Genomic DNA, 12,416 nt, shown 5'->3' with positions numbered 1-12,416 from the left:
CCTGCAACATATCTTCTGGAGCCTTCAGTTCATCTGCTTCACATTTAGAACTGAACCCAATCTCCATTGGGGGATTCTGTATGAAAAAGTAAGCACAATATCCACTATTAGTCTGCCAATACCTATCCTCGTGCATATTCTATCATGGGTTACAAAATAATATAGCACCATCAATAGAAAACCATAACTAGGAGCCAGCATAACCAAACCCTTCAAATGAAGCTCAGCCATTTGAAATGTGAGGTACACAAGGTACAATATGAAACCATAAAAATGAATTTTTAAATGCATCGATAAAATTGCTGCCAGCTAATAATACACGACTGACTCATGATAAATCAAATTTCATTACAATTAAATGTTAAACTCAAATTTTAAATTTCAAAATTATATTTCACAATATAATAGTTCAATTATTGCACTTGGTCCAATCACTATATAAGAAATCAGTAGAAAAAGGAACTGTAATTAACTAGTATAGATATCTTAAATACATCCGAGAGATATCAATTGGAACTATTGTATTTACCTTAAAATTATTTTATTTTACTTTATTATCTTTACTTAAAAAAAATTAATATTTTTCCTAATACAACATTTTAAATTTTAAATTTCTTGTAATTATTAAAAAAATCATTGAAAATAAAATTTATTAAAAAATATTTTAATTGAATTAGTTATTTAATATGAAATGGTAGAATTCTTTTTTAAATATCTATTTTTTATTTTTTATTTATATATCTATCTAAAACTTATGATTTTGATGAGGGTATATTTTATTTTATACAGTGTTCATTTTGAAATATTATGTTTGTAATTAAGATTAATATTTTGACATGTGAATGATTGTCAAATTTAACTAAAAGATAGAAGTTAACATTAACATACTCACAACATTACACTCCACGCCTTGCTGCCATTGCAGAATGCTTCTCGGCATTAATAAGGCATTGCTCATTGATGTGATCTACCACATCTAAGACTCCTTGACACCTCTGCTTGCAGTTTAATGGTCGTGGCTCTATCTCTTCTTAACACTAGGGACCCTCTCATACCATTCTTCCACGATCTCAGGGGGAACCTCATGTCACAGCTTTTTCTATATTACTTCCAGTTCCGCTGCTTTGAATGTTAGGAGGTACTAAGTGGAATCATTTCTCTCCTAGAATTGTCCAGCCCAGAACTCTTAGCCCTGGATTTTTTTGAGAAGCAGAAGTGTTGAAGGTATTTAATAAGGCATTGCTCATTAATGTGATCTACTACATCTAAGACTCACACCTCTGTTCTTACTCTAATTAGTAATTATCATGGCTCTATCTCTTCTCAACATTGGGAAGACTCTCAAACCCCTCTTCCACGATCTCAGGGGAAAGCTCATGTCACAGTTTTTTTCCTTTTACTTCCAGTTCTGCTGCTTTGAATGTTAGGAGGTGCTAAGTGGAATCCTTTGTCTACTAGAGTTGTCCAGCCCAGTACCCTTAGCCCTGGACTTTTTTTGAGAAGCATTCTCAAACTTGGCAGTTGTACTCCTACAGTAATAGAGGATAACATGGTTGACTCATTCAACAGAGAAATGAGCACTGACACCTGTGGGTTTTGATTCCCAAGCAGACGGATTTTCTTTTGTATCTGATGCTTTGTGGGGTTCTCCTCCAACTCTTCTATTTAGAATTGTACTAGTTTGGGGATTACTCTTTTTAGGCTCACCCGTGTTCCAGCTATTCTCACTTTTCCATTCTTTTTGCTTCATGGCTAGGGCTCTTCTGCCCCAGTACTCACTAATGTACCTTCCGTACATTCCACTTCTTTGATCTAATTTTGGTTATTCATGGACATTAACAAAAAAAATTATTTCTCTCTGTGACTTCATATTGTTTTGTGACTTTTGTCAATTGATCTACTTTCATATTATTAGCTACTACAAGTAAACTTAAGGATCCAAGTTTGTGCGTATAGAAAGTAAACCTGGAGATACTTTCATGAGGAAGTGGACTGAATGACAAACTCAGCTTGGACAAGACATTACAGACTGTCCATTTAAAAAATACATAGGACAAAATTTGATACTCTGAACACTCCCATATGGACTCTGTCAATGATCCCAAACTAGGGCCAAAATCCTTGAACAAATAAAACCGTGAGCTGGATGCCTGCATCAATATGGGCCATCATAGAAATGAAATATGATGGAAATTTATTTAAAAGATTGGTGTTCTAGGGCAGAAAATCAGGCATATCCATTCCAACAATGCAACTGAGAGGCAAGCTCAAAAATAAACGACAGACCAATACACCAAACTCAACTGTATAAATACTTTTGATTGCCTTGGCCTCTCCTGCATGGTAAAATTATAATTCTAATATGAGCATCTTGAGATGGGGAAAACTGTGACTCAGATTTACCACAATCTGACAAGCTTGCAAAAGCAATTACAGGCATAAAGTTACCTAAGTCGTCAAGAGAATCAGAGAAGGGAACAAAATTAGGAAAAGATGGTGTAACAATCAAAACACATTGCAATATCTAGTCATCATAACATCTGCAATTTACATTTTAAAATGCATTTATTTTTGTGAGTAGACATCTCAGAAGATAAAACAAGGACTACTTTTGTGGGGGGAGACTGGGAGAATGGAAAAGAAACAGTGACAGATTAGGATGGTACAGAAGGCGTGCTTGGACAGGCTACTAGGAGAGCCATCAGTCCTGAGGGTGACTACAGAATTATCCAATGACAAAGATGCTTGGAGGTGCTGAGAAGGTTTTGTATCAGATGTGAAGTGTCAAAATCTGTGGTTATCACCAAAGCTTTATGGTCCTTTTTGAATTTGAAAGAAAATGAGTTAAGTTACTCTGCTTGGACCTGCCAAACAAAGGATGAATCCATGATGTCTTTCACATATATTGTTTGAAGTAAAAATGAATGCACGCTTGCTTACTACAAACTGAGCTATCTATATCAGATGAAGAAGAAAGGTTGGTATTGGAATATGAAGCCATTATCGACATCAGTACTAGGGTTTTACATTCCAGGAAGATTACCATGTTTATAAAGTGGAAACAATTGGCAGTCAATAAGTTGCTTGAGAAAAACAACCCTTGAAGGATTTGGAATCCTATATTCTTATGTTTGATGGTAAAGCACGTCAAGAAGTGGGGAATTGTCACAAACCTTATAAATAATATTTACATTGTATACAAAAAGATAAGTTATTTCATTCTTGTCTCCTACTTTCATGACACTGCAAATCTACACCATTTACCATCACTATGAAAATATATTTTTACATCTGTTTGTTTGCTCCACCAATACACAATATATATCATATGAAAAATGTGACCACAGGACAATCTAAATAAAAAGGAATACACACCAAGATTGGGAAACCTTAGGAACTATCAACATACATCTAAAACTGTGATGCTCTCCTCAAGTCGCAATGAACCATTCCATTGCCTTGAACACAATTCCATTATTAATTTCCTTATCTTTTAACGATGATAAAAAACTTGTTTGAAATTTCCAAAATTGGCAACTTCACCCATTGCTTATCATAATAACTAGAGCCTAGCACAGAACAACAAGTCTGATATTTTTCACTGATAACTAGGATTCACAATGTCTTTTCTCCTGTTCCAATTGCCTTGGGTGTTTTGGACACCTCCAATGGGCTCTTCAGACCCTTTCCTTGGAACCTTTGGACTTGTACAATGCCTTTCAGGAAATTCAAGCGCCTCCTTGATCCCAGGGGCTTGTTGTACTATCTCATTTGAATACATCTCCCATCTCCTAAATGTAGATTCACTCATTGGAAAAAGAAAGATGTAATTAACTCTTCAGGTTGTTCCATGCAGCTCATACAAAGAACATAATAACTGTAAAATACAGTACAACAATATGTACAAAATTCTTGTTATGTAGTAGACTGACAAAATCATTGATTGTGCCAAGGGTAACACACCACATTTAAAAACACTAGCAGGTCAAGTACAACTTTAAACATTAACACATCATACACAAATTCCAATTTGGCATTGCTCGGAATAAAAGTATTCAGAATTTCAGTACATCCCATTTGCCTCTTGAACTAACTGTCTGAAATTGAGTAGCATACCTTGTTCTCTTCCACAAGTGGGAGTGGAAATACATTAGGATCCTCCATTGTAAGAACAGCTGTGGGCTCCCCATCTTTCTTTTTACATTTGTCACAAAGTCCTTCATTACTTTCTTTATGATCTAAGAGAGTCATCTCAAGTCCACACTGGCTACAAGTTGCAGGAACACTATTTTCCTCTACATTTTTTTTCTTCTTTCGATCATCCTTTTCATCCTTTTCATCTTTCCTTTTTCGTGACTTTTCGGCAGGAACCTCCTTGCATGAAGCATCAATCTTCTTCCCAGAATTTGAATTCTCTTCTTTTGGTTGAGCTTTACGAGAACGAAGAGCCATTGGCTTCGTCTTTAATCCCTCGTGACTTTTATTAGCTCTTGATCGCTTTGATTCTGTGGATGACTGATTTAAGATTTTTGGTTCTTCAATTTGTTCACGACAAACTGGGCAGTGCCACTTTCCAGGTGGAGTGCGCTTTGATGAAAGAAGGAAAAAAGTATTTTTTTAGTTTAGATATAGGTAGTACACTGCCTTTAGAAACCAATAGAACATTTTGTGACCTAGAGAAAAACTTCAGAATCTAAGATCAAGAAAAATGCTCACGCAATGGCATACCTTAAGGGGTGGGTCAAGACACTGTAGATGATAAGTTCGAGGGCAGCGATCACAGCAAAGCAAGTTGCCACCAGCATCGCAGACAACACATTCAAAATAATACTGTAAAATACAGAAATCAACGACAATATTCAGCATTCAACATTTTCAGTTAACCATTATCATAGGTATATAAAATCTTTTTCTAAGTCTATCAAACTGTACATATAATGTTAAAATAGTGCATTCTTTTATCAAAAAGGTGATATACAATTACAGAAATGCTTGAAAAATACAAGAAACTTCCAAGATTGATGAATGCTTCATTTTTCAAAGAAGTTACTTTGAAATTGCCACGGTGATAAATAGCATATCATCTAACCACATGTTCTGCACATGGTAAGAGAGAAAAATAATTACGTCCATGGGTCAATCCATGTGACAGTGGAAGTATAAACTTATAGGTTATCAGAAGAGGGGATGTCTAAAAAGAAAACATCCCCCTAAAACTGAAGAAGGTAAGCTGTAAATTTTTCATTAAAAATAAGTAAGAAATTTACCAAATAAGATAAACACAAAAATATAGAGCCTAGGAACAGAAAACAACAGGATGCAATCCAGGAGACAAGAAGCCACCTACAGAGCACAAGAGAACCACTAGCCATATCTGTAGCATTAGATGTCTGTATAAGTATCAACCACAAATAGATTTGCAATGCAAAATCTGATAATGCTGCCAAAGGGCTAACCTAGGCTTGGATGGGCCAATGAAAAAGAAACAGAATTACAAGAAACAAACAAGAGAAAATTACTGCATCCACAAGCATGAAATTCCATCTTCGTCTATTTAGTACAGAAGATTGCAATTAAACCAAAAAATGCAAATTCATGAAAATGGCAAACACTGGGAGCATAAAAATAAGAACTATCGCTACACAGTGTACTGTTTGAAGGGGGGGGGGGGAATGTATGATGAAGAAAGCCACAAGTCACAACAGAACAAAGCTAAATGTTTAAAAATACAATATCTAAAATCCTTCTAAGAAAATATCAATTCAACCAAGCTGCAGCCATTACGTCATGCATTTAATAGCTTCTAGATCCTATCAAGTGGATTATTCACAATCATGTAGCTCAATTTGGAGCAGCCCATGTTGTCATAATCCATTTCAAACTCATTCAAACTATACATGCACAAATTTGTTTATGTGGGTTTAAAAGGCAGAGTCAGAGACGCACCATGTACCATCTCAACATCTTATTTGGAAGGATTGTGTTGCAAGTCCAAAATTGTGTATGCATTTAAGACCATTAAAAAAAAATTTAAACTAACTTTAAATTTTTAACCCATGTTTTACCAGGTTTCTCCGTTTCTGGCACAAGGGAATCCAGGGATGGATAAATGAATTTTCAGTGAAGGGAAAAAACTTTCCAGATTCTGGAGACAACCAGAAAACAGCTACTAAATATATAACAATCAAATCACAAGTAAAATAAATCAAGCTTAAGTTTTTTAATGTAATATCCAAAATCCAGCATCCTATGACATTGCCACATTACTTGTAGATAACAACGAAGGGCTGAAAATTCAATACTGAAATTCAACTACTGATATGATCCAAATGACCATCCAAGTCTTAAGTTACAAATTTAACATTGAAAATCAGAACACCAAAATGAAAAAAGTTTAGCTTCATTGAAAGTTTGGAAATTAGAATCATCATTGGACACCGCTCAACTCATCTGGCTCCTACAACAGGACCTCTGAAACTAAATCTCTGTCTCTCTCTCAGAAAATTCAAATACTGATATTATAATTAAACTGTACGTGAATGAACATGCATTCTCTCTCTCTCTCTCTCTCTCTGAAAATTGAACTGCATTCAAACCTCAGTAATCAGATCCCACTCCCATGATAGGACCTTCCAAAGCACAAAAAATCTCTCCCCCAACCCTCTCACTCATTTCATCTCTTTCCTCTTTTTGAAAAAATGAAGAGAGATTAATTTGAGTGGGGTGGATAGGGGACCTTTGTAAAAACTCCCCCCTATCCACCCAGCCCCCCTTTATGTTTAAGTTGTTTGTGTGTGCCTATATTTTCTTTCTGAATTTTCTTGCTGCATTTACTGTCAGGGGACATATCATCAAGGGACAGCAGAATGTCACGACAGAAAAAATAGAGAGGGCATCCCCTTCTTTCCACAAGAGTCGCAAGGTGACATTTCATCCTTGTCCACGCATCCATAAGAAATTTCAGACATCTAGGCCGGGCCACCATGCCATACATCATAACACATTCCCATGGCACACTGCCTTAAAGACAAATCTCTCTATCATCTAAGGCAATTCAAAGCTGGCAACAGAAATCCTAGGCAACTACATCATTTTGCATGTAAAGCTACAAGCTTTATTAGAATATCGTAATGTTTCTTTAATGGTCATCTTAGTCATTCTTCGTCATCTTAGTTGTCTTTGGTTGGTTTCTATTTTCAGCTTCAGTTTACGATTGTTTCTTTTAAAAACGTTGTCTCTTGTAAATTCTTTTTATAGGGCTCTCACTATATTGTTTAATAACATGGAATATCTTAATATGGTATCAGAGCAGGTCGATGGGGTTTCATAAGATTTGGAGAATTTTTTAATAAAAATTCGTGGAGCCAGCCACTAACTGGATTTTTTTTTCAAAACTATTTTTAATCAATTTGCTGGAGTTTTCGAGGGTATATTATTTTCATGAGGATCTTTGTGCGTTCATGGTGTTTCTGGTTCGCAAGGCAAAATCAAGGGTTTCTCAGTATTTTTGTGCCCGACGTTTTTTTTGTGCCTCTGTTCGAGGGTTTAAGGCACATTTTCCCGTAGACGCAATAGGTGTCAGTTCTACGCACGTTTATGTTGACCGAGCACGTGGAAGTTTTTTTCAAGAACTTGCGTCATCTATACTTCCTCTGCGATGAAAGGGCTTTTTTCATGGCGATGCGACTGTGCACGATTTTCGTGTTTCTGCAATTTGGGTGCTCGAGAAAATGGTTTTTTCACACCTGCTCGAAGAGGTTTTTCTATGCGCGGCATTCTTAGCACTGATGGCCTGCGATTTATACGTCTCATTTTCACGCGATTTTCATGTTTTTTGGCACCCGCGATTTGTCTGTTGTTGGATGCGCGTTTTTTTGCATGTCGAATGTTCAGAGGTTGAAAATGGTATCTTCTACGGCCAGGTGACCTTCCATTCTTCACGGGCTCCTATTCGTGGCAGCAACACGATTTTGATGGTGGGTCTTTTTTCTGTGTTTTTCTTTTGGCGATGAGTTTTTTTTTGTTTGGGTTATTTCTGACTGTATTTCTTTGCTATGGGAGATCATTTTTACAGGTGGGGATTTCACGTTTCTGCCGGCTAAGGTTTTTCAATTTTCCTCAAAATTGAGGGTTCCAAAATTTTCAAGATCATGGGTTTTATAATTTGTCCACAAAAAATTATTTGTTGGGTTTATAATTTTGTCCCTTAAAAAAATTAATGTGGGCTTTTATAAAAATTTTCCTTAATTTTCTGATGGGATTTAATAATTTTTTCCCTTTAAAAATTCTGAGAGGGTTTTAATAATTTTTATACTTATAAAATTTTGTTGGGTTTTATCATGTTTCCTCAAAAACGAAGTTTTGTATTCTGATCTGTGCCTCAGATTTTTGGGTTTTTTGTCTATGGGTTTTGATCAATTTTTCACCTCAAAAATTGTGTCCGGCTTTAATCGATTTTTCACCTCAAAAATCATGTCTGGTCATCTGTAATTCGCAATGTTAACTTGGGATTCTGGGTTTTGCCTGATTTTATCCTCAAAAATCATTAGTACAGGTGTTCCTATCTTAGGGTTTTTACCTTTTTTTCCGAAAAAACAATGCTTTGTAATCTTCAGTTTCTAGGTTTGGCAATTTTTTCCTCAAAATCGTGGTTTCTTGAGTTCTATTTTGGGGCGTCGTTCTTATTTGCAAAAGTTTGTGGCTGCTTTTCTAAAGCATTGGAGGGTTTGTCGTTTTTTCCTCAAAATCATGGTTTTGGTTTAAGCAGTTGTTCTCGGTGTCTTTAGCTACAAGGAGGGACAACTTTGTTGCCCAACGTAAGGTTGGATGATTTGTGATAATTTGTGTTATCCAAAAGTTCTCCATATTCTGGGAGGGTCAGTGGCAGGCTCATCTCAATGACGGGGTCAGTGGTAGGCTCATGTCGCAGAATGTTCTGAGAAGAAGGGGGCACACTTCTTTGTTTTTCTCTGAATAGTTAGAACTTAGAACAATGACCATTAAGGGAGGGTATTAGAATATTGTAATGTTTCTTTAATGGTCGTCTTAGTCATTCTTAGTCATCTTAGTTGTCTTTAGTTAGTTTCTATTTTCAGCTTCAGTTTACAATTGTTTCTTTTAGAAACATCGTTTCTTGTAAATTCTTTATATAGAGCTCTCACTATATTGTTTAATAACATGGAATATCTTAATAAGCTCTTCATTTCAGCACTTAAAATTGACCATAGTCTTTGATGAGGTCCAGGTTCAACACAAATCTATAGATAAAAAAGCCCAGGCCAATGGAAATAGTAAAGTGGACATCTAACTTTTGAGACAGTAAGAGGATATCAGAGACAATCCAGGATATTTTTCTTTTATTATTGTCAACACAAGCTCTTGTACATATTTAGAATACTTGTATGTCTCTTGATTCTCAATTTCATCATAAGAAAATAGATCTTAGCATGAACAATGATTGAAGGGCATTTGCATTTAATAATTTTTCTTACAAATGCTGTGGTAGTGTGACCTCAAAGTAGTGACTGGTGCAAAATTAAACTTTAACATACATGTAATTATGTTTCAGCATTACTAAAATGACAATTCTCCTTGCTTTACGAATATAATTAATTAAAAAATGTTGGAATTAGCCTTTCAGATTAATATAGGAACTCAAAAATCAGAATTAGCTCCTAATTAGATTGTTTGCTGATAAGTAGAGATAAGCAAAATGAACACAGAGACACAAATACCCTGGGAAAACCTCCCTCTAGGAGGAAAAACCCAGCAACAACAGATCCTCAGATCTGATTATGTTATATTGAATTGTAAGTACAATAACAACCCAGCTAGGGCACAATTATCAGCTGAAACCAAACTTATCTCATAACCGCCGATTTGTGTGTGATTCAAGGGCTTCAGCTTGTTTGCTATCTTTGCAGCAGACTGTAGTATTTCGCATCACCAACAGAAGTGTTTCGCAGCACCTTCCTTGCTGACCTTTGGAGGAAGAATTCACACTATAAGGAGCAGAGATATTTCGCACCTCTCAAATCAGACTAATTCGCATGAATGTGAATGTATATTTAAGCCTTGCAAGTGGCTGGTATATATATGGGGTTCATCTTTTTACTTATCTCTAAGTCGGCCCATTTAACCTTGGGCGCTAAAACCATTTTTGCATATACAATGATGTGGATAGGTCCAAACGTTTGGAGTGTATAATGCCGACACTTAGGGCTTAACTTCGTACATTCCAATATAGGGTCGGCCCTATAATGGAAGCATGTGTTTCTTTTATGTTTGGCGTGTAGGAGATAAAGGGGCCAGCCCTATGCACATAGAGATAGGGCCCAGCCCTAGTTACACGCTTCCTTAATGAAGCAGGGCCCAGCCCTATAAGGATTCGGATGATGCCTTTAAGGCAATCCGAATCCTATTTAGTTTCCTGACCTAGTTACAAAATCAACAAAAAATATATGGGTTGAAACTGAGTATGCACAATTCCATGAATCTACAAGTTCTCCCTATACTCTGATACTGAAAATATAACATTCTCAATAATGCATAAACTCCTCTAACCCATGGGCCATGGATGCCTAGTGTCACTTTTTTTGACAGACTCAAAAAGTTGCACAGAGAATTGATATTCATTGCCATGATCATAGTCAACATTCAAATAAGTTAGTGGGATCGAGAAAGTGAAAGAATTGTCAACTTTTGGACTTTCAAAAATAATCAGAAACAGTTGAAGCTATATAAGTCAGAAAATTGTGCATAATTACCAAAATAGAATATGATAATAATATCAAAGAAAATATTCAATGCCCAATATTCAGAGTATTTCAAAGTGGCAAATGCTGTCAAATCTATAATCTAAGCCCCAGGGTCACTAGGCTCTTTTAATACAATTCAACCATCTTCTAAAGAAAAACTTGCACATGATCTAAAATTCATGATCATTGGTACAATTGGTGCAAGCATTTTGATCCTATGTGCTTGCATTACAACCATAATATTCACCATGTTTATCATGGTTTTTGAAGCACATGCACAGGGAAACAGAGCTTTTATGACAAAAATAAGGGTTGACATAATGTTCAATGTGCTGACCTAATGTTGATAGCTTCAGTCCAGACTTAAATTGATTCAACCCCTCAAAAAATGAAGGCTTTGCAAAACTCCATGAGATTCTACCAAACCTTGTTACTATGACCATGATTGCAGAGCAATTTGTGGTAAAAGACAATTGTTGATTGTTCAGGAATGATTATTAATAAAAATCATCAACCAATCTTCAAAACCATTGAATATTTTCAAACTTAATCAGATTCAATTAAATTTGAAAAATTCAGTTACTTTTGCCTAAAGCAAAACAAAGCTTGTTATGAATGTGACCAGTCTAAAGATTTAAAATATTTAGTTACATTGAATTCAATAGTAATCAAACAAACCCAGGACTTGCAAATAACCGTCCATGAGCAACCATCAAAAGTGAGGAATTTCAATACCAAAAACAAAACCAAGTCTACACAAACCTTGATTTAATTGCATCCATCCCAAGAATATTTTGTGACAAAAATACAGGAGTCTATAAGGTAAATGCCCAACTAGAAATGTCATCCAGAATTAATTTTATAAAGAAAAAACCTTTCTGCCACAGATCCCAAATGTGTTTCACATTCAAATATAAGTAAGATAAAATAGTAGCTTACTCCATCTTTTCCTTTCGTTTTCCTTGCTGAGTGATCACTTTTAGCATCTTTCATCCGCCTAGAACGTTTTTTGGATGATGCAACACTAGGTGATTCATGAGCTGGGTCAGCAGCTTCACTCTCACAAGGCTCGCCTGATCCTGTACCAGAAAATCTCTTGCGCTTAGGTGTTGAAGCTAACTCGTTATCTTGCATCTTAACCTCGTTAGGTTTATTTTCTCTCATCTCCATGGAGTTTTCCTTTTTCCTAGAAGCACGACCTTGGCGAAAATATGTCTTTTTTGATTCCATGGAAACTTTGTCCAAGGCTTCCTTGGCTTGAACCACAGCTGCCTCAAAATTTCCAGTTTCACATTTATCTGCAAAATTCTGCAAACAGCAACTATTATCAATACAAAAAAATGATATGATGTAAAGGCCACAAGACCAACCACATTCATTCCTTAAAGACAAAACTGATGGTGATTATCACAAAATTCAATAATAAGTCTGAAAACATTGCTTCAGTGTTTTCTGGTCCTTTTTACCTTAGTACTTCTCTATTGTAAGTAAATGCACCTTTCAAGTCCCAACGAACTATTTTTGGTCATTTGTGGACATTGATAAAACTTTTTTATTTCTTTTTATCTAACATAATCCTTCAAGAATGCATTAAGTTCTAGGCCCGACATAGTCTAGATGCACACTGCTTATACATATAATTCTAAAATAATATTTTAG

General features: G+C 35.7%; 1 protein-coding gene across 7 annotated transcripts in view; it reads right to left on the bottom strand.

Annotated features, from left to right (window-relative positions):
• The window catches only part of LOC131036590 (protein CHROMATIN REMODELING 4), a 65,861-nt gene that overhangs the window by 29,737 nt on the left and 23,708 nt on the right, over nucleotides 1-12,416 (bottom strand). For 6 of the 7 annotated variants that reach the window (XM_059213832.1, XM_057968486.2, XM_057968484.2 and 3 more), the window contains 4 exons: nucleotides 11,697-12,065; nucleotides 4,729-4,830; nucleotides 4,117-4,587; nucleotides 2-76 (listed from right to left, as the gene is read on the bottom strand). In XM_059213832.1, the coding sequence (XP_059069815.1) occupies nucleotides 2-76; nucleotides 4,117-4,587; nucleotides 4,729-4,830; nucleotides 11,697-12,065 (1,017 nt within the window). The remainder of the gene's footprint in view (nucleotide 1; nucleotides 77-4,116; nucleotides 4,588-4,728; nucleotides 4,831-11,696; nucleotides 12,066-12,416) is intronic. The other variant, XM_057968488.2, reaches the window with a different exon arrangement.

The sequence above is a fragment of the Cryptomeria japonica genome, chromosome 11, assembly GCF_030272615.1.
Source record: "Cryptomeria japonica chromosome 11, Sugi_1.0, whole genome shotgun sequence".
NCBI lineage: Eukaryota > Viridiplantae > Streptophyta > Pinopsida > Cupressales > Cupressaceae > Cryptomeria > Cryptomeria japonica.
Note: the sequence above shows the minus strand (reverse complement) of the source record. Positions and strands in the feature narration are given on the sequence as shown.